This window comes from Trichosurus vulpecula, chromosome 3, assembly GCF_011100635.1.
Source record: "Trichosurus vulpecula isolate mTriVul1 chromosome 3, mTriVul1.pri, whole genome shotgun sequence".
NCBI classification, from domain to species: Eukaryota; Metazoa; Chordata; class Mammalia; order Diprotodontia; family Phalangeridae; genus Trichosurus; species Trichosurus vulpecula.
This window is the reverse complement of record NC_050575.1, coordinates 158,195,649-158,219,094: the sequence shown is the minus strand read 5'-3', so window position 1 is coordinate 158,219,094 and position 23,446 is coordinate 158,195,649. Positions and strand designations below refer to the sequence as shown.

General features: G+C 44.7%; 1 protein-coding gene across 1 annotated transcript in view; it reads left to right on the top strand.

Annotated features, from left to right (window-relative positions):
- The window catches only part of TGM6 (transglutaminase 6), a 29,999-nt gene extending 14,373 nt beyond the window's left edge, over positions 1-15,626 (top strand). Inside the window, exons 9-11 of the mRNA XM_036752471.1 lie at positions 9,837-10,184; positions 13,293-13,447; positions 15,594-15,626. Coding sequence (XP_036608366.1) covers positions 9,837-10,184; positions 13,293-13,447; positions 15,594-15,626 — 536 coding nt within the window. The remainder of the gene's footprint in view (positions 1-9,836; positions 10,185-13,292; positions 13,448-15,593) is intronic.
- Positions 15,627-23,446: the final 7,820 nt, after the last annotated feature.

The window sequence follows — 23,446 nt, the reverse complement described above, 5'->3', positions numbered from 1 at the left end:
AGAAAGGCTGACTTAGATTTGATGGCAGGAAAACTTCCTAACAGTTTGCCACCGAGAGGAAAAGTCTGCCCTGGGAGGTGGTAAGTTCCCTCTCAGCAGAGGTCTTCCGAAGGAGACTTGATGCCTGATTTTCAGTGATGTGCCTGAGGGGATGCTTGTGTAGGGTGGACTAGAGGTCCTCTAAGGCGCCTTCTCAACCGGAGGGTCTGTGACATTCAATAACTTGGAAGGCAGTTAGATCTACTGCACAGGCGGTAATGCCACCGACTTAGATCTGGCACAGCCAGATGAGCTGATGCAAGGAGAGGTGGGGAACATAAGATACTATGGGCTGCAGGGCAGGCTGGGATGCAGAGAGAGCAGGGGTTCTTTACAGGAGCAGGAAAGTTGAAATTGACTGGGTTGTGTAAGAAGGAGTCAATGCTGTGTCATGATGGAACAGAAAGACGGGAGTTGACCAAGCTGGGACCTCAATGTCGCTGAGGACATTGAAGGCTGAGGTGGGAGGCTGAGATAGCTCCCAGAAGAGTAAGTTGCATCATTCCCTAAGAAGGAAAAGACAGTGATGGTTGCAATGGGAGCAGCACAGGGCTTTCCCAGCAATGGCTGGACCTTAAAAGAGCCCAAACAGCCAAGGTTGGGGTCTGAAGGTGATTATCAAAGGGGGTGGGGGGGAGGGGATATCACCATAGCCAGAATGGACACAACTTTACCCAAATCCTTTTATCCCCAAAGGTGGGGCTGAATGGCCAGTGATGAATATTTACCCAGGTCCTGATAACCGTCAATAAAAATAACATCTGTCATTTCTCTTAGTATTGTAAAGTTTACAAAGCACTTCCGTACCATAAATAGCCTATGAAGGGAATAGTACAACCTTCATTAATCCTATTTTAGAGAGGGGGAAACTGAGACTGAGAGAGAAGAAAATTTGCCCAAGGCTACAAAGCTACTAAGACTGAGTCAGGTTCAGACCTACATTCCCTGCCTATAAGCTCAGGGTGCTCTCTGCCACACCACGTTGTCTCTTATCTTCAAAGAGAAGAATTCAGACATCTTTTTCAAAGATTCCAACTCCTGGGGCACATGCATGTTTCTCGAATTAGCTGGAAGCTATGCCAAGTTTCAGTTTGGTTTCTGACTCAGTCTCCTAGTCATTTTATGGGGTGAGTTAGTAAATGGGAAGAGATGAGGGTTGAGATTACAAAGAAAACTATCTGTGGTGCACCCCTGGAAGAATACAGGACCCTGAGAAGGAGATGGGGTGCCAGCACCTCCTGCACTTTGGGTGTTTATCATGAATCCTGGGGTGGGAGGAGTGACCTTAGAGGTCATCTAGTCAAACAAGTATCTCAACAAGAATCCCCTCAATGATTCCTGCCCAACAAGTGGTCATCCCCCCTCTGCTTAGAGACCTCCAAGGAGGGGAAACCCTATATGATATTGTGAGAGAAAGAAAGAGCCATTCCCCACCCTCTACTACCCAAGCTTTGGAGGTTGGTTAGGAAAATGTGAATTTGACAGAATAGACTAAAAGAAGGGTGAACAACTAGATGGGAGTGAATACCTTAATCTGTCGATCAGTATGCGTCATTAAGTGCCTACTTGTTCCCAGGTTTTGTGCTAGGTGGAGGAGAAAGGGTTGGGGGGAAGAGGAAAAGAGAGAAAGTGCTCTCTGACCTTTCCCACTGCACTTTTGCTGGGAATTCTTTTCCTTATGTTGAACCAAATCTTCCTCTCTGCAGCTCCCACTTCCCGATTCCAGTTCTGCTCTCTGAGAGTGAACAGACCAAATCTAATTTTTCTTTGCCATTTAACTCTACTTGAACCCAGCCACCCTGCTTCCCTCCCCATCCCCAGACTCAGTGGGTCTTCTCTTCTCCGGTTCCTTCAAGGGACTCTCATAAGGTCCTTAGTCCCCTCACCTTCCTGGTCCTCTCTCCTTAGACAAACTCTCATGTCAATGATGCTCCTAAAATGTAAGGCCCCAGAACTAAACACAAAAGGCCAAAGAGGGTGTGCCCAAGGTGGAAGATGGCAACATCATCACTTCCTATGTTTTGCCTGCTGGACTTCTACTGATGCAGCCTGAAATCTCATCACCTTGCTTGGCTGTTGCCGCATCTCACAACCTACTAATATTGAGCTTTCAGTCACTAAAACCTACATGTCCTTATCACATGAATTACTGTCTAGCTGTGCCACCTTGGTCCTATTGATTTTTTAGCTCAACTGTAGGACTTTACATTTATCTAGTAAAATGTATGCTCCTTTCACTTTTTATCTCTCCCTCCACCCCAATCTCTCCCCCAATCTAGCACAAAGCTTAAAAAAAAAAGTTGTTTGGTTGTGTTTGACTCTTCAGAACCCCATTTGGGCTTTTCTTAACAAAGATACTAAAGTGGTTTGCCATTTCTTTCTCCAGCTCATTTTACAGATGAGGAAACTGAGGCAAACAGGGTTAACTGACTTGCCCAGGGTCCCACAGCTAGTAAGTGTCTGAGGCCAGATTTGAAGTCAAGAAAATGAGTCTTCCTGATTCCAGGCCTGGCACTCTATCTACTGCACCACCTAGCTGCCCCCTGGGGGGAAAAAGTAGGCATGTAATAAATTGCAGGCTAATTGTCTGATTGAGTTACTTCCATATAACTAGATTTAGCATAACAAGAACTTTCTTCATCATCTACTCTTACCAAATCCACATTTTCCTAACCAACCTCCAAAACCTGGCATCTAGGGTGTGGAGAATGGCTCTTTCTATGACAAAATTATAGAATTTCAGAGCCAGAAGAGACTGCTGTAGCCATCTGATCCAATTTCTCCAATATCTCCCCACAAAGGTCTCTTATACAACATCCCTAACAAATGGTCATCAAGCCTATTCTTGCCTTCAGTGACAGGAAGCCTGCCACCACCCCAGGCGACCCATCCCAATTCTGGATGCCTCCAATCTATTAGGAAGTTCATCCTAATATCAAGCCTTCACTTGCTTCTTTGCTGCTTTCATTCATTCCGCCTGCTTCTGCCCTCTGGGGGCCAAACAGAACAAGACTGTTTTCTTTGTATTCTCAGAGCATCACCCAAAGCCTGGCACATAAGCGCTAGATAAATGCTTCTCGATTGATTGATTGATTGATCATCTGACTGGCTGAAGTATAACCCTTCTTCCAAGTGATAGCTCTTCAGATACTTAAAGGTAGTCATCATGTCCCGCTACACACTCTCAGTTCCTTCACATAATAATAGCTAACATTTATGTCGATCTTCAGTGCTTTACGTATATTATTTTATCTTCGCAACAATCCTAGGAGCTAGATGCTGTTATTTTCCCCATTTTACAGATGATGACACTGAGGTAGACAGAGGTTAAGTGATTTGTCCAGGGTCACCCAGCAAATGTGTCTAAGACAGGATTTGAACTCAGGTCTTTTTGACTCCAATTCCAACACTCTAGCCACACTGTACTAGCTTGCTGCCTAATCATATATGGCATAAGCTTGAGGCTCTTCGTCATTCTGACTACCTTTATCTGAATGCCCTTAAGCCCATCAATAGCCTCCCTAAAATGTGCAGCCCAGAACTGAACAGAGTACTCCAGGTACTATGTTACCAGAGCAGAGTGTGAGAGGACTATTCCCCAAAGCTGTGCTTCTCTTAAGGCAGCCCAAGATCACATTAGCTCACTTGGCTGCCATATCATACGAATGGCTCACATTGAGCTTTCAAACCACCCTAACCCCCAGATCTTTTTTTTAGGAAACCTACTGTCTACCTATGCTTCCTCTGCCTTATGCCAGTGAAATATATTTTTTAACCCAAATGTGGGACTTTATTTTTCTTCTCAATGGAATTTTGCCTTATTAGATTCGACCCAACAATCTATCCTGTCAAGAGCTTTTTGGATCCTGACTCTCATCCAGTGTGTGAGCTACTGCTCCCAGCTTTGTGTCATCTGAAAATTTGATAAGCATGCCATCCAAGTTATTATTAAAAATATTTAATAGCAGAGAGCAAAGCACAAATCTCTGAGACCTTCCATTGGAGACTAAGATCACATCCAACTACTCAGCCAGTTCCATGGTCATTGAATTGCATCATCATCCAACCCACATCTGTCATCTCTTGCATGGATAAATAGCATATGTTTTATCAAATGCTTGCTAAGACCTGGGTAGACCTTGATCTAAAACCAGGGATGCACTGATAAATGTTTAACAACCAGCTACCTGAAAATGAAAACAATAACTGTACCCACAGCATACTTTTAAATTTAATCTGAATTATTAGCATTTTTCCATCACTTTCTTAAGCCTAGACATTCAACCAAACAAAAAACCGGGCCCTGATTTGGAGATTTCCAAGGTGTAAATGTTCACACAAAAAATCTAATACTTGGCTGAGCTTGGAGTATTCCTCTGATCTGTTGTTTAGTCATTTCAGTCATATTTGACTCTCTGTTGACCCCATTTGGCGTTCTTGTGACAAAGATACTAGAGTGGCTTGCCATTTCCTTCTCCAGCTTATTTTACAGATGGGGAAACTGAGGCAAACAGCTTAAGTGGCTTATCCAAGGTCACACAGCTAGTAAACTTCTGAGGTCAAATTTGAACTCAGGAAAATGAGTCTTCCTGACTTCAGATCCTGGGCACTCTACCCACTGCACCACCTAGCTACCTGATCTACCATTTGGTGATCAAAAAATAGAAATAAGGTAAGTCTGATATGACCTGTTCTTTGTAAAGCCATACTAGCCACATGTAGTCACTTTTTCTTTTTAGAAAGAATATTTTAAAATTAATTTTAAAAGCAATCACTATCTTTCCCTCCCATTCCCCCCTCAAATGAACAATAAAAAGAACAAAAAACAAAACCCTTACAACAAATTCCCATAGTCCAGCAAAGTAAATACCCACTTTGGCCACGTCCAAAAATGCACATCTCATTTAAGACCATCACGTCTCAGGCAGGATGTGTGTAGGTGGTGGGAGGGGGGGATGGTATGATTCATCTTTAGTTTTCTGTACTCATTTTCTATCATTGCACTAATCAGAGTTCCAAAGTCTTTCCGAGTTATTTTTCTCCACAGTGTTGTCCTCATATAACTTGTTCAGGTAGTTCTGCTCACTTTGCTCCATATTGAGTCACAGAGGTCTTCCCACTTTCCTCTGAAATACTCCATTTCACTATTTCTCACGGCACGCTAATATTCCATTATAGTTCAGCCGTTCCCCCTCACACACCTCTCAGTTTCCAGTTTGGGGCTACTATAAAAAGAGCTGCTATAAATATTTTTGGGCATCTGGCACCTTTTCCTCTTTTTTGGATGTCTTTGATCTCTAGTAAAGATATAGTTCACCTTTCGCCAGCCTCTTTAATAATAGGTTTAATAATTGCCATAATTCAATGATTAATAATAATGTGCTTAATAACATGTTCTAGAATTTTTCCAGGAATGGGTATCTCCCTCCCTGATTTTGTGGTTCACAGAGTCGGTTCTCTTCCCATTTACGTTTCTCCAATCCTTTAGCTCCACTGCCACTTTCCACAGTATTTTAAAAATCACTGACAGTGGCTAAGGAATCACATCTGCCAGGGTGCTGTTTTGGTTTTGGGGGTTCTTTAGTACTCAAAGATATTGCTCATCCGGGTCAGCGGCGTTGAATATGTCAACAGCATTGAGTGTTTTCTTACCCTCTCCTTAATTACTTCGGGTACCAACTCCCTATTATCTACTTTTGTTTTTTGCTTTTCAATCCAAAGTATATTCTCCTTGGCAAAGAAAACAAAGCAGTAATAGCTAACATTTATTAAGCACGTACTATGTGCCAGGCACTGTGCCACACGCTTTACAATTATTATGTCATAGGATTCTAACTACAACTCTGGGAGGTAGGAGCAAATGAGGTACTGAAGCAGAGAGAGGTTAAGTGACTTGCCCAGGGTCACACCGATAGCAAATGCCTGAGGGTGGATTTGAACTCAGGTCTTCCTGACTCTAGGCCTAGCATTCTACACACTGCACTCACCCAGTTCTGTAAAGCTCTGCAGTCAGGAGCTGCCGGAGCCTTCTCTTCAGGGATCATCTTTCCTCTACTCAGTGTCTTGTATATAACATGTCTCCCATATTAGAAATTAAGGTCTTTGAGAGCAAGGACTAGTTTTTACCTTCTTTGATACTGAAAGTGTTTACTTAGCATAGTGTCTGGCATACAGCAAGCACTTAATAAATGCTTATTGATGGTTTGCTATAAGACCAAATGAGAAAGGACAAAATTGTGGATTGGTAGAACCCAAAGATGTCCTAAGATAAAGGCCACAGATGATGGACAAGCTCCCTGATCTAAGTAGGCACACACACACACACACACACACACACACACACACACACATCTATTGTGAGGAACCAAGGAGTATGGGGAAGAATACTAGACTTGGAGACAGGAGACCTGGGTTTAGATCCCAGGTCTGAGGCTCCTTCTGTGTCCGTGACTTGCCAATCATTTCCCCTCGCTAAGGCAGTCGCCTCATCTGTAAAATGGTAATAATCCTTCCCCATCTACCTCACAGAGTTTTGTGAGGAAAGCACTTTGTAGACCTGTAAGCACTACAGAAATGAGAATTATTATCATTTGCTTAGCACAGGGGCCTGGCCCAGACATAAAGCCAGCCTGCCAGTCTGCCTTCAGGAAGGAAGGAGATCCGGTGCCTGCTCTCCTCAGGCCACCGGGACCCACTCTGTGTCGGATCTTCTTGTTCCAAAGACGGCCCCTCCTCCTGACATCTTCCGGAGCTTTGGGCTGTGTCCTTTCCTTAGTCGGATAGGCGGGTAGTAAATATAGGAAGCTAGGTGGTGTAAAGGAGGCAGAAAGATTTGACTTCAAACACTGACCCAGGTCAAATCATTTAATCTCTTTGCCTCAGCTTTCTTATCTGGACAATAGGGATGATAATATCACCTTCCTCCCAGGATTGTTGTGAGGAACAAAGGAAATCATATAGGTTGAGCACTTTGCAAACTCTAAGGCCCTAGATAAATGTGGGTCCAGTACATTAGCCAAGCTCCATGCAGGTAGATTGAGTCACGGCTCACCTAGATTCCTTCCTATTACCACCAAAGGAACCTGCTTGAAGTCCCATCTCCAGACCACACATCATTAAACAGTCAGACAGTTCCCACCAAGAGTCATGGAGAGACCATCCTTTGCCACCACCATCCCCAAATTTGGCTCCTGAACAACTGGCTTTGCAGGAAACAGGGCATGCTATGGTGGAACCAGCTCAGTACTATCTACTCCTGGTTGGCACCTATCAGCACTGCCACTGAGTGGGAACATGTTTGGAACACAGAGATTTATGACAGCCATACCCTAAGGTATTGGCAAGAAGATATGAGGTCTTTTCCCCAGTGTGGGAGGAAAGTAGAGTGGAACCTCAAAAAGAAGTGGGTGTTGGCTCCATGGGACTTTAGAGATTAGGTCTTCTGGGATGATAAGGGCTTATTTTCCTTCCTTATCTCACCAAAGTAACAGATTAGCCACTATGCATATAAAATAAGAGGTGTGAAGTAATGGAAAGGGTCAGAGACAAAAGACCAGGGTTCAAATCTGGCCTCAACTGATCACCAGCTGTGTGACATCAGGCAAATCCCTATTAGACAAATCTTCAGTTTCTTCTGTGAAATAGGGGATTAAACTAAATGGTTTCTAGGTTCCTCTTAGAAACAGATTGGATCCAAATTATAACAAACTCCATGTTAGCAGAATCTTGTTTGGTGAGATCTATAAGGAGACAGCCACCAGTATGACTAGGCTGCCTCAGTTGGGGGGAGTTGAATAAAAATAAGAGGGCGGTAGAAGCATAAGGAAAAAAGAGAAGAAATTTTTGAAAAAATATTCGTATATGTTTCATCTGCTGTATAATAGAGTTAAAGTCATAGTGATTACATAATTTTCCAAATAAACACACAAAATGCAAGTTATAACCTATCAGTGGTCAAGTCCCCCAACAGGTCTTAACAAGCAAGTGTTGGCAGACCAGTGGGTCACACACTGTCAGGAAGTCCAACACGCATCGGCAGGAATATATGTATGTAATGATTTGTTTACAATACAATACTATATGGTTACATGACACAATTTTGCAGCATCAAAGTTTCAATGCAAGAAAAAAACCACAAATTTACAAAAAATTATTAAATTTAAGATGTATCATTTTTTAAAAATTTTATATATTTTTTTGAAATGATGCAAATTTCAAAAACCACTAAAGGGTTAGAGAAAGTAGATTTCCATGGGGACACTGGGCAATTTTTTTAAAAGGGGGCGATAGGCCAAATAAGTTGGGAACCTCTGATCTAGAAGAAGGCAATATACATATATAGAAATGTATACAAAATATATGCTGAAAGAATAGATACAAGGTAATTTGGTGGGAAAAGCCCTAAAGCTGAGGAGATCAGGAAGGCTCTCATGAAAAGAACAGAGCTCTGGTTTAGCTTTGAAGGAAACTGTAAGTAAGAGGCAGGGGGAGAAGGAAGAATGTACTTCAGGCACGGGGGCCAGCCTGGGAGAAGGCATGGAGACTTGAGAAGGGCTATTTTGTGTGGGGAATACCAAGAAGGGTAATTTGGCCGGGCCAAAGACTGCCTGAATGAGAGAAATGTATAATAAGTTTAGACTGGTATATTGCAGTCAGGCTTTAAAACAGGGCTTTAAATGACAAACGGAGGGATTTGTATTTGACTCTAGAATTAATAGGAAGCCACTGGAGTTTATTGAATCAGGGAACAGCATGGTTTAGGTAATTCACTTTGGCAGCCGTGTGGAGGATGGATTGTAGATAGCATCCTTGCAACCAAACTGTGCATACCTTTTGATCCAGCAATACCACTACTAAGTCTGTATCCCAAAGAGATCATAGAAAAGGGAAAAGCGCCCACATGTACAAGAATATTAATATCAGCCCTTTTGGTGGTGGTGAAATACTGGAAATTGAGGGCATGCCCATCAATTGGGGAATGGCTAAACAAGCTATAGATGGCATCCTTGGCAAAAAGATGAATTTAGATGCTATTGTAATAGTCCAGGAGAGAGGTAATGGGGGCCCTAACTAAGGCAGGGTCGTGTGGAGCAGAAAGGAGATGGATGTGAATAGTGGCACAGGAGCAGAAATAAAAGGACTTGACCATTGGTTGGATACATAGGGTGAGAGGGAGGAGTCAAAGACAATCCAAGGTTGAATACTTTAGCGGCTAGAAAGGCATTGGCTCTTTAATGGAAATGGGGAAGTTCAGTAGAGGACTTTGGGGAAAATATGCGTTCTGCTTATGAGTTTGATGTGCCTATGAGATGTCCAGTCAGCATTTATTAAGTGCTTTATGATGTATGAGGCTAATCCCTGGACAATTCAGAATGTCCTATGGAGTTAGTGATGTGAGACTCTCAGGAAGGAAGCTAGGACTTCATCTAAAGAGCTGAAATCCACTACAGGCAGAGAATAATGAAACCCATAGAAGTTGATGAAACCCCTATAGAGGGAGTGTAGAGAATGACAGGGTATGTCAGGGGGATGGGGAGGAGGGGGATGAGTTTGGGTAGGGATCTATTGAGTATGGGATTTGAATTTGGGCAGAATCTGGGGGAGCAGTCTGGGGGGAAGGAAGAGAGCATTAGGGGTCTAAGATTCCAGGCTTCTCCCTGGTTTGCCTGACCTTTAGAAGATGGCCCAGCTGGCTTAAATGAGATTGTTCTACCCCTTCTGGAACAAGCTGTCTGGAGAGCCCCTGCTCTGGGCAGGTAGACCCATACCACTAATAACCATTCTCTTCCAACCCTCAGGGTCACGGAAGGAAAGGCAGGTATACAGGAAAGCAGTGAGGAAGCTCTTTGGGGTGGAAGCCTCAGGGAGAAGAGACAGGATCCGGAGGGCCAGTGGCCGAGGCTGGGCCTCCTGGAGGGATGATGTTCTGGAGCCGGCCAAGAAGCCCAACATTATGGGGAAGTTCAAGCTGCTGGAGCCACCCATCATTGGCCAAGACATCAAGTTGGCCATCTGCCTCACCAACCTCACCTCCCGCCTACAGAGGGTCAAGGTGAACCTGAGTGCAGCCACCATCCTCTATACCCGGAGACCAGTGGCTGAGATCCTGCACGAATCCCATTCAATTAAACTAGAGCCTGAAGAAGGTAACTTCCCTTCTCCTAGAAGGACCAATCTGGGTAAATGGTCTTGGTGCACATCGAGATCTGGCCTCGAGAGGTCAGCGGGACATGGGGGAAATCTTCCCCCTTTGGTGAGTGATGGTGGTAGGAGTAGGAGGGAGGGAAGGAACAAGATGAGACTGAGCTTCCTGACCCGACCATTTAGTAATAGATTCATTTGGATTAGATTATGGTGGGCTGGGAAGACTTCCTGGAAGAGCCAATGCTCAACCTAAGCCTTGGCAGCAGGAAAGACTCAAACAAGCAGAGAGAAAATGGATGATTTCCTTAGAGACCCATAGGTTTAGACCAAGAAGAGATTTCTTTAGAGGGCATTTAGGGCTAGTCCAACTCCCTCATTTTAGAGCCGAGGAAACTGAGACCCCAAAAAGTTAAGTGACTTGTTCATGACCACCCAGAGAGAAATAATAGAGCCAGGATTTGAACCCAGGTCCTCTGATTTCACAGCCATCACTCTTTCCATCCCAACCCTCCTTTAAGGGCAGGGACTATATCTTACAGTTAAACTTAGACAGGACAAGCTCCACAGGAAGCAACCAAGATATAACTCATTTGAATTCAGCAAACATTTATAAAGTTCCTGCTGGATACAGAGCACCATGCTAGGCACTAGGGGAGAGACTGTATAACATTGAGAAAATCAGTCAACAAGCATTAAGTGTTCACCATGTCAAGCATTGTGCCAAATCTTGGGGATAACAAAACTGACAAAAATAATTTTTGCCTTTAAGGAGTTCACATGGGGGAGAATTAAGGAAAACTTCCTACAGAAGGTGATTTTAAAAAATTGATAGGAATCCAACAGGCAGAGCTGATGCACGTTTGGGGTGGGGGTGGGGAGTCAGGGAAGAGGAGGGGGAGGTGCATTCTAGCACAGATAATTTAGCGGGAGCAAAGATATGGAAGTATGGGATGGGGAATGGAGAACTACCCCATTTCAATGAAATCCATACGGAGGAAGTAATTGCGACTGATTATAATACACGACTTTGGTAGCTTTCCTTTCTCTGGGTTTTAAATTCCTTCCTAGGGCTGTGTGCAAATGTTACTATCTGCATTTTACAGATAAGAAAGCCCAGCCTTATGGAAGTCAGAGAGCTTGCCCAGAGTTGCACAACTAGAAAGTGCCAGGACCCACATCTCTTGACTCTCTATCCAGTTCTCTTCCTCCTACAGCCTGGTTGTCTCTGTGGCACACCCATGGGCCATACAAATAAAGTCTCTGGTCTGTCTTTACAAGTTTCATGGTGCAGGGGAAAGAGCATTAATTTGGACTCAGAATATCTGGGTCCAAGTCCATACTCTGTGACTTACTAGCTGTGACTATGAAGGACACCACCATGCCCCCAGACCCTCAGACTCATAACCAAGGTGCCATCCTCACCTCCTCACTCTCGCTCACCTTCCATGTCCACTCAGTTGCTGAGTCCTGTCAATTCTACCTTAATACCATCTCTCATAAATGCCCCTTCTCTCCCTCATCCCCTCACACCTGGACTATTGCAATAGATGATGGGGGTGGGGGAGGAGGGGCCCGATGTCCACCTGCCTTAAGTCTCTCTCCACTTCAGTTCATCTTCCACGAACTTCCCAAAGCAAGTCTGACCATGTCACCCCTTCACTCAATCAGTCCCAACGCTCCCTTTCACCTGAGGCATCATATATAAAACCCACTTTGTTAGGTTTTTAAAGCCCTTTAGAATCAGGTCTCCTCCTTCCCTTCAGTCTTTTTAAACCTTATACCCCACCATGTGTTTGTCAGTCTAGTGACTCTGGCCTCCCTGCTATTCCTCAAACAAGACACTCCATCTCTCAGCTCTGGGCATCCTCTCTGGCTGTCCCCCATGCCTGGATTATTCTCCCTCCTCATCTTTGCCTCCTGGCTTCCTTCAAATCCCAGCTAAAATCCCACTTTCTGTAGGAAAACTTTCCCAATCCTCCTTCATTCTAGCACCTTCCCTCTGTGGACTATCTCCAATTTATCCTGTCTATACCTTGTTTGTATATAGTTTGTTTTCATATTGTCTCCCCCATTAGACTATAAGCCTCTTGAGAGCAGCAGGAACTGTCTTTTCCTTTCTTTATATTCCCAGCATTTAGCACAGTGCCTGGCACATACTCGGTACTTAATAAATGCATATTGACTGACTTGACTGTGACTTTATGAAACCCATTTAGCATCTCTAGGCCTCAGTTTCCCCATCTGTTAAGTGATAGGGTTGAACTATGTGATCTCTATACATAAGTTATGATCCTTTAAAATGCATATTTTATGCATTTCATGTATATGCATCAGCCAGATTGTTTCTCAGTTAGGGAGATAATATGGTACAGTGGAAAGATCATTGGCTCTGAACTCAGAGGATCTGAGCTCACTTTTTGTGTGACAGAGGACCTGTTTTGAATCCTGACTCTGTCACTTACTACCTAGGTGACCATGGTCAATTAATTTGGCCTCTTTGAACTTCAGTTTCCTCATCTGTAAAAACGAAGGGATTAGACTGGAGCTAGAAGAATTCTTCCTAGCTTTTAATCCTATGATTCTAAGGTATAAATATAGAGCTAGAAGGGACCTCAGAGGCCATCTAGTTGAACCCCTTCACTTTTTAGATGAAGAAAATGAGGCATATGGAGGTTATATGACCTAACAAAGGTCATACAGATAATAAGTAACAAATCCAGGATTCAAATTGAGCTTAAGTCTCCCAGATGGTGAATGACCTTGGCAGGATCTGAACCCAGATCTTCTGACTCTAGTGGATAGAGTGCTGGGCCTGGAATCAGGAAGACCTGAGTTCAAATATAGTCTTAGATCTCACTAGCTGTGTGACCCTGGGCAAGTCCTGTTTACCTCAGTTTCCTCATCTGTAAAATGAGCTGGAGAAGGAAATGGCAAATCACTCCAGTACCTTTGCCAAGAAAACCCCCAATGGGGTCATGAAGAATTGGATAAGACTGAACAACAGGTGCTTCTCATTCCAGAGCCAGGATTCTTTCCACTGTACCAGATTTCCTTTCTAGCTGTTGCTCCCAAATAGCAGCCCAAGTGGCAACCTCCAATTTGTCTTTCAGAGAAGAGGATCCCAGTGGAGATCTCTTACTCAGAGTACAAAGAAGACTTGACAGATGACAAGAAGATCCTGGTGGCTGCAATGTGCCTGGTCTCTAAAGGAGAGAAGCTCCTGATAGAGAAGGACATCACCTTGGAAGACTTCATTGCCATTAAGGTCAAACCAGCCCAAGGGACCAACTGGCTCCAAAAAGAGCCTCGGGTTGTTGGGGTGAAGAGTGGTGGTGGTAAAGGGACAACAAGAATTTATTAAGTGCCTGTTATATGCCAAGCACTGTGCTCAGTGCTGAAGCTACAAAGAAAGGCAAAAGATAGTCCCTGCCCTCAGGGAGCTTACAATCTAATAGAGGAGACAACGTGCAAACAATGATGTACAGACAAGATCTAGACAGGATAAACTGGAGATAATTTCAGAGGGAAGGCACTAGGATTAAAGGAAACAGGAACTGCTTCCTGTAGGAGGTGGATTTTAACTGAGACTTGCAGGCCAAGGAAGCCAGGTGGTGGAGACCAGGAGGGAGAGCATTCCAGGCATTGGGGATAGCCAGTGAAAATGCCCAGAGAAAGGAATTGGTTGTCTTGTCTGAGGAACAGCAGGGAGGCTGGTATCACTGAACCAAAAGGTATACGAAAGGGAGTACAGTGTAAGAAAACTGGAATGGCAGGCAGGGGTCAGATTTTCTGAAGCTTTATAAGGCAAACAAATAGAGGATTTTATATTTGATCCTGAAGGTGATAGGGGGTCACCAGAGTTTATTGAATAGGGAGATGACATGGTCAGACATGTATTTTAAGAAGATCCCTTTGGGGACAGCTAGGTGGCACAGTGGATAGAGCACAGCCCTGGAATCAGGAGGACTTGAGTTCAAATCCAGCCTCAGACACTCACCAGGTGTGTGACCCAGGGCAAGTCACTTACCCTAATTAGAGGGTAAAATGATCGCTTTGATAACTGAGTGATGGTTGGACTGGAGTGGGGAGAGACTTTTAAAAGTCCCTTCCCTCCTCCTTTATCTCACTGTGATTCTATGTCTTATCTTGGGAGCCTCCAAACTCTGTCTGGGACGATGGTGCCCAAAAGGGAAATGAGGTCAAAGGTTCAGAGGCCAACCTACTATGGCATTGCCCCTCCAGATGCTGGGTCCTGCTGTTGTAGGTGAAGTTCTTGCTGTGGAGGTCACTATTGCCAACCCCCTGTCCGAGCGGGTAGATGACTGCGTGCTGATCATGGAAGGCAGTGGGCTCCTGAGGGAGCAGCTCAACATTGAGTGAGTAGAGGAGGTGGGAGAGGAGATGAGGGGGCAAGAGACCCTAGGGCTGGGGAGGGAAAGGCTATGAGAGAGGCAAGGAACCAGACCCCCAAAACCCCTGCTGCCTTGGGTATTTCAGGAGGGCCTGTTATGGGTGAAGGCCAGGAAGTCGAACTGTCTGGTGAGACAGAAAAAGTCCTAGAAGCACAGCCAAAGGATGCATTTTGGTCTAAGCTCTAGCGGTGTAACCGTGTACAAGCTTCTCTGAGTCTCATTTCCCCATCTGGAATACTTATTGGGAAGATCAGAGGAGGGGATGTATATTGAGGCAGAATTGTGATACAGTACAAAGAAGGGTTTGGTAACCCATCTTGTCTCAGACACTCACTAGCTCTCTGGAACTCAGTTTCTTTATCTATAAAATGGGAATAAATGATACACCACCTAACTCCAGGGTTGTTGTGAAGAAAGCACAATTTGCTCTTTCTACAGTCCCTTCCAGCTCTATATCCATTGATCCTAAAGCTATAAAAACAATGAATACAAGGTCTGTAAATGATAAAATGCTGTGCAACTAAGTTATTATTATCACAGACAATGAGAGGTAGGGGGAGGGGGCGGGCAAGAAATTTGTGGGCTGGGAAAATCAATAAAGGCTTCCTGGAGGAAGTGAGACTTAGCTGGGCCTTGAAGGATTGGAAGGATTTAGACAAGTGGAGAAGAGAAAGCAGAGTATTCCAGGCATGGGAACCACATAAGCAAAACCATGGAAGTGGGAAAGGACCTTGAGGAGGTCTTAACTGTCTGAAGTTGAGGGAAGGTTGATGCAGGATAATAGAGGAGAGATGAGGGCAGAGAGGTGATACTTGAGAGTTAAACTGGAACCAGAGGGTGACGAGCATCAAACACCAGGTAGGGGAGTTTGGACTTGGTCCTATTGTAGGCCACAGGAATCTGCAGGAGGTTTTTAATTATGAAGGACTTTGTACTGTTCAGTCCTAGAGACAAGAGGAGCCTAAAGGTCAGACCCTCGTTCTTTCTTCTTTGCTCTAGCGTGCCAGCCCTGGAGCCCCAAGAGAGGGCTAGAGTCCGGTTCGAGATCACACCATACAAAAGTGGAAACAGGCAGCTGCAGGTGGATCTCATCAGCACCTACTTCCCAAACGTCAAAGGCTTCCTTGTCATCCCCGTGGCCACCACGAAGTGATTGGGCTGGTGAGGATCTGGGGAAGCAGTGATGGGAGACACGTATCATAGTCCACCCTCTTCTAGTTCCAAGAACTCACTCATCTTGGAGGGCCTGAGTTCTAAACCCAGCCAAGCTTCTAACTCATCATGCGGCCTCCTTAAAAAAGGTGATGGACTCGAGGTACAGAACGAGATGTATTTTCAGACGTGGCCAATTCAGGAAATTTGTTATTCTTGACTATGCATATTTGTTACAAGAGTTTTGTTTTGTTTTGTTTTTTCCAACGGGGAGATGTAAGAGGGAGAGGAAATATTTTTTTGTGAACTAAAAATTAAAAAAACAAAAAACTATATAAATAATAATAACTAGCATTTATGTAGCATTTCAATGTTTGCAAAGTACTTCATATGTTAACTCATTTGATCCTCACAAGAGCCCTGTAAAGTAGGGTGCTTTCATTATCGCCACTTTATAAATGAGAAAACTGAGTCACAGAGAGGTTAAGTGACTTGCCCAGGGTCACACAGATAGTGTCTGAGGCAGGATTGGAAATCAGGTCTTCCTGACTCTGAGTCCTATACTCTATCTACTGTACCATCTTAAAAAAAAAAAAAAAAACAACCACCAGACTTTAAAAAGTACTATATAAAATTATTGTGTGGCCTTGGGAAAGTTTCTTTGCCTACTCTGGCCTTCAGATTCCTTCTAAAGGTAAAATGAGGAAGTTGGACTAACTCTAATTCGTTCTGATATTCTGTGTTCGACGGCTCCTTCCAGCTCCAACACTCTATGTTCTGTGGTGCCCTGAGCCTCCTTCCTTCCAACCCTAACCCTTCATGGGCCCCCCCACCGCAAACCAACATTCTGTGTTCTGATCCCCCAGCTCTGACATTGTCTTCTATATCCTAAGGTTTTGTCTGGCTCTGATGTACCATGGGTTGGTTGGACTCAGGAACTTCCATGACCCCTATGACTTGTGAGAATTGGCAAAAGGACACTGGAATCCTCCATGGGTCATCTTTCAAACCAGGGGGAGCGATGGGGGCAGCTCCTCAGGGGCCTGTCCCACTTTGGTTATCTCTGCTATTCTCAGTATCTCCAACTTCATTGCCTACAGCTCCCACATCAGGTTCTGTCTGAAGACCAACCTGAGCTAAAGGGATTTCTCCATGTTACTACCTCCAGACACACCCCGGCACATCTTGCTCCATTCCTTAGCTTCCGTTCTGATGCTCCACAAGAAAAAGGCCTTGCCCTTGAAGACCCTCCAGCCCCAAGTCATACTTTGTACCTCCATGTTTGTCTCCCCAGCCCTTCCCCAGAGCTGTCCCTGGGGGGAGGAGTCAGCTTGTGGACGAGCATTTGAGGGCTTCTCCAGCTGGCACTAAAAATACCCAAGGCTCATGTAGGTAAACTCAGAGAGTTATCTTTTTCCCTCTCCAGCCTGCCCTCCATATTCCCTTAGACTTCCCTACTGGGACAACCTTCTCCTTCACAGGGCTTCTTGGGTGTCCAATGGACCCTATACTATTTGAGGAAGTAGGAACAGGGATAATGGTGTGTTTTTTCTCTGAAGCCCCTCACACTCTCTAGGGATGGCCCTTCCCACCTAGAATTAGCCTCTGCCCCTTCACTCCCCTCAAGGATTGCTCTATTATTCTCCCACCTGTTTGTCATCCACTTTCCATAACTATTGCCAGAATCCCATAACTAAGGATGAGATAGCAAGTGCCACCACTACAAGTGAGGCCCTGGGTAGGAGAAATGCCCAAGTGGACTGGAGTAAGGAGTCAGTGGTAGGAGTGACTCAGCCTCATTCCCACTTAGAGCATCCCCCACAATGGGCACCTTCCAGAGAGCCAGGATGTGTATTGGCCAGGTTATTAGGTGGTATTATGAGTTTAACTCACTTAGCCAATATTTCAACTCATGGCCCTTTTCCTCTTTCCTCCTGGTTCTGATGGCCTGGACTCTCTCTGGCTTAAATTATATCTAATTCAGTGCCTGGGACCTTAGAACTTACCTCTCCCTCCTTTCTCCTACCTCTCTTCATAAAATTATAGAACATGAGAACTGGAAGGAGCCTCAGAATAGAGAAGGTCAGAGCTGAAAGAGATCTTAGAAAAATGTCAGAGCTAACAGGGGCATTAGAGATGACCTCCTCCAACCCCTAGAGAGGGAAGTGGGTTGCCTAAGGTCACATAAGAGTCAGCAACAGAACCCAAGCTTCTTGATTGCCCTGGCAAAGTGTTTTGCCACTGTACTATGCAGAGCCTACATTGGGGCCAAGTCCACCAAAGTCACCAGGATAGTCTGCTTCCTTCCTTCAGTGAAGACCCTCACAAACACCTAGGGAGTAAGAACAGCTTTCAGGGCTCTGAGGCCAAGACAGAAAAGCTGTGTTGACAATCCCAGGGTCCAAATACGGATGTGGAGCAGCTGTGCTGATAGCTGGCACCCTGCAGCTTTGCCCCCTCTCTTGAATCCCTGATAGGAAGGGGAGGATCCTCCAACTGGAATCTTCCAAGAGTCATTTATTTATTCATTCATTCCACAACCAGCATTTATTAAGGCCCTGCTGTATGCAAGGAGCTACACTCATGGTAGATATAGAAAAAAATGGACATAATTCTTCTCCTCAAGGAACTTACAGTCTGCTAGAAGGGATACAACCTGCACATAAATAAGTCCAATAGAAGGTAGCATATGATATGAGCAAAGGAGAGCTCCATAGAAAGAACTCAAGGATCATTCAAGGAGGAAGATCTTACTCTCAGCTGAGGTCTCAGAGAAGGCTTCATGGAAGAAGGTGGCATCCCAGTAAGACAATCTCAGTGGCACCCTGAAGCAATAACAGGGCTTCAGTTAGGAACTCAGTCCCTCTATTTATTTACTGATTTAACAATTAAACCCCAAATTCCAAATAATGGAATGGCTTGTTCCATGACATGGTAAGCTCCCCATCATTGGAGGGGTTCAAGAAGTGTGCTACAGTCAGGGAGAAGAAGAAGAGTACGGCTGGGTGTGGTCAGTGAAGGTTTCATAGAGAAGATTAAGAACCTGAGATGGGCCTTGAAGAATACATAGGAGTTGGATATGTGGAGAGGAAAGACAAGCCGAACAGCAGGATGGCTAGAGTACAGAAGTCCCTGTGAGGGGGTGGGTGGGTGTGGCCTGGTGACTGGCCAGGGCCAGAAGAGAGGGGGATCCTTGAAAAGCCTGAGCTCCAAGAGGAGCTTGGACATAACACTGAAGGTAATAGAGAGTGTAGCTTCTTGAGTTGGGGAGGGACATGTGGAGAGCAGGCTTTGGGTAGATTATGCCACAGACAACTAGGACACTGAGGATCCAACACTCCTGAATTCAAGGACTGGGTAGAGCCTAGTTCTAGGTACTCCATTGAAGAGGGCTCTTCCTAGACATTAGGACCAAGCTTGTGTTTGCCAATGACACTGAATAGTTCTATCCCATGTGAGGCTGGTTGAAAGCAAGCCTTTTGGGGAAGGAGTTGCTGGACCTAGGATTCCATGGGGCCAGAGTCCCCTTCCATAGGTCTACATTCTCAACCAAAAGGGGCACACGGAGACAGACTGGGCCTCTCCCGATCCAGACTGATGCAGAAAACCAAAGGTCAAGAGGTCTCTAAACCAGTTAGTTGTATTGGTTGGTTTAATGGGAACAAACCTGGCACAAACATTCTTCCTGCCATTGGGCCCATGTGTTAACAATGCTTTTCCTGCCTCCCACCTCCTGGGACCGTGGGTTGAGTTGGTTTCCATTCACCAGAGAATGTGACTGGACCCAATTCAAGGAAGAATTACAAAGGAGGGAAAGCCAATTCTCATTCTACCCTTGGGGCCAATTTAAGCATCAGTGAGGGAGGTATTTTGGGATGGGAAAGTGGGTATCACATGTCCACAGCCTATACTACTTAGGGCCAGCCCTGCTCCCAACTTACAAAACAGGCAGGATACCCAGCCGGGGAATCTGAACCAAGGACTCTGCCTTTTGAAGCTACCAGTTTCAATGTCAGAATGAACCATACCCAACAGCAAGTCTGGCACCCTGTAGCAGCTTCCCTGGGAACCAGTCCCTGCCTTGCCTTGCCCTATCCTGCCTATCCCTACTCTGCCCTGCCCTGGTCTTCCTCCCAGCTTTCTGGCGCCTAGGGATTAATTTGTCAGCAATGTTGCCAATAGTATACTTGAACTTCACAAAGTGTGATTCTTGCATCTCCACTGCAGGCTAGGCCAACAATGAGTCACGTGGGCTGAAAATGAGGGGCAAGAGTGAAGGGAGAATCAGAAGGGTAAGGCTGGAGACTGTCAAAAACATCTTAGATTAACGTGTTCTATCAAACAGGCCTAAGATCCTGAAAGCACACTTTCTCTCAGTAAGAAACTGGATCCAATAAGCGCCAGGCCTGAGATCCTACTAGCAGGATGGCAGTGGGGTGAAACACAGATCCTCTGTGCTAATTTCCTAATGTTGTAGGACATCCTGTCCTAAGTAACCTACTAAGTCTTGACCCTGGGCTCAGACTGATCCCTGATTCCAGTTCTAGACTGAGCCCTGACCCTGGTGAGAACTTTTAGCCCAGCCCCAGACTGAACCCTAACTCTAGTCATAGGATGAACCCTAGACATACCCTGAATGCTTGTCACAGGCTGAGCCCTGAGTGGCAGAGCTTTCTTAGAGATCTCCAGCCTCCCCTAGTAATACAGAGGACTGTTTCAGAATGATAGCACTCATGCTGTGGCTTCATCTAGAGTTCAGGGGTGGGGAACCTGCAGCTTCAAGGACACATGCAGCCCTCTAGGTCCTCAAGTGCAGCCCTTTGACTGAATTCAAACTTCACAGAACAAATCCCCATAAAAGGAGTTGTTCTGTGAAGTTTGGATTCAAAGGGCCACATGTGGCCTCAAGGCCACAGGTCCCCACCCCTGGTCTAGAATGCCTCCTTTTTCTCCATCCTGATCCTGAGATGTAGCTATGAGAATAAATGTGTACGAATTTGGGGGCAGGGAGGGTGTGGAAGGTGAGGGGACAGAGTTTGGAGGAGGATAATACTAGAGTTCCTGGAGCTTATTAAAGTCCATTTGGGAGGCACCTGGCTGGACAAATGTGATTGGGGAGCAGCCTGAGTTTCTTCCTTGGTTCAGGGACCCACTGAGCAGACGCTCCCTGGTGTTCTCAGCTACTTGTGGATTCTTGGCCATGGGAGTGTCAAGAGCTTGTTTTCCTGCAAGAGCTGAAACCCAAACTTTCTTTGGATTAAAAAATCAGACCCACATGGAGATGTTCACACATAAAGATGTGTGTATGCGTGCACACACACACACAATATAAACACCCAAGTATGTGCATTCATTGGTAAGCCACAAAGCAGTATAGAAAACATGAATTAATTATCATTATTATTAGACACATGCCCAGACATGCTCCCAATTAAAATCTATTGAATTTGATTGAATAAGCATTTTAGAAATACTTGTGTGTAAGGCTTTGTGCTTGCTGGCAGTACAGAGACGCAAAATGACACAGTCTCTTACCTCAGAGAAGCTTAGAGTCTATCAATGTGGACAGAGCATGCACACAAGTGAATACTAGGAAGAGTGTGATGGGAAAAGAAAAGATCTAGAAAAAATGTCCTGAGAAAAATCTAAAAGAATTCACTTTCAATTGAAAAGATGAGGGAAGGCTTCATGGAAGAAGTGGCACCCAAGCAGAAGTCTAGAGGAAAGAAATTGTTTTAATAAGCCAAAGAGATTATTACTTGACCATTCTAGACTTTTGCTCCCTGATCTGTATAATGGGAGTCATAATTCTTACATTATAATGACCTCCCAGAATTGTTGTGAGGAAGGAACTCTGTGTAAACTTTAAGTGCTATATAAATACGAGCTATTAGTATTCAAAAGATTTGTGATTCCATCAGTGTGGCTGCTCCCTCCATCAAGGAAGACTGCAAGGCCTCCATGACCTAGTAGATGGACTTTATGAATTGCAATTGCCAAAAAAAAAAATCATCTTCTGGTGGCCAACTTGAGGATGACATTGAGATGGCCTGCACAAATATATGAAGGAGGCAGACGGCAGGTCAGTTTCAAGGAACAGCTAGTAGTTCAGTTTTCTAGGAATGTAGAGTACCCAAAGGGAAGTAGAGGAAAAGAAAAGTATGGAAAGTCAAGTAGGAATTAGGTTATGGAGGGGCTTAAGTGCTGGACTAAGAATTTCATATTTTTATCCTGTAGGTAACAGGGAGTCACCAAATATTTTTGAGCAAGATAGTGACATAAAATCACAGAATCTTAGAGTTGGAATGAACCTCAGAAGATATCTAGTTTAACCTATACCCAAACAAGGATCTTCTCTACAACACACTCATTAATCTCATCCTACCTTTTCTTAAAGACTGCAAGTGAAAAGGAACCCCCAACCTTCTAAGTCATCCTATTCCACTTTGGGATAGTTCTAAATGTAAAGAAGTCTTTGCTGACATTTCCAACCTCCACTGCTCCTTGTTTTGGCCCTGTGGGCCAAGCACAAGTGTAATCTCTCTTTTGTAGGAAAGTACTTCCAATTCTTAAAGACAGCTTCCTTGTTTCTCCTAATTCTCTTCTCCAGGCTAAACAAGCCCAGCTCCTTCAACTGATCCTTGTATACATAGCATGATCTCAAGATCCTTTAATATCCTACTTGCGCTACTATGGACATTCTCTGCCTTGTCAATGTCCTTCCTATAATGTGTTCTCAGTGTCGCCAAATGGAGCTAAAGTCACACAACTGAGCTGACTGGATCCATTGTTTATATGACATCTACCCTCAATTGAGGCAATACATTTACTCCTTCCTAATGAATTCTCTATCTGACTCCCCAAAAAGACACCATTAGACAGGTGCTCCCTTGTGAGAGGCATCAAGATATAGTGGATAAAGCAAGGAGATTGGAGTCAGGAGGAGCTAAATTCAAATCCCAACTCAGAGATTTGACCATGGACAAGTCACTTAACTTCTCTTAGGCATAGTTCTCTCATCTATAAAATGAACAGGTTGCACTCAATGGCCTGTAAAGCTCTTTTCCAGCTCTAAATCTATGATCCTATGAAAGTGCAAGAGACTTCAGAGTCAGAGCCCTGGGTTCCAAAACAAATTCTAACACATTTAACAAGCTAGTCAACCTTCAGCAATTCACTTCATCCCTCTAGGCCTCAGGCTCCACATCTATAAAATAGGGGTAATACTCTCACTACCTACATCATAGGTCGCTAACTTTTTGAAAACCTTAAAGCACTCTATAAATGTGCACTATTATCATGTACACATGCACATGTTCATTGCTGAGCCTTAGCTGGTCCAGCAAAGTGGAAATAGAAACCTGAGCAAAATTGAAGCCAACCTGCCCTTCCCAATTTCCAGTAGCCCTGGGTTCTGGGCAGTCCTCAGCTACCTGGGTGGAGAGGCTCCCCCCAGATGGAAATGACTATGAGCCATATGGGCCAATGCCAGAAGTCTAAGAGTACCATTCCATGACTCTACTAATGTTCATAGCCCAGTGCCTGATGGCAGCTCCAGTCCTCTGTCCCATGCTTCCCCCTAATGGACTACATGTGAATCACAGCAGTGAAAGAACTTTCAGACCCAAAATCAGGGGCAGTTCAACCAACTCCCTTTGTTGGATGTGGAGGAAAGGAACTGGGGACACATGCCCCTGGGG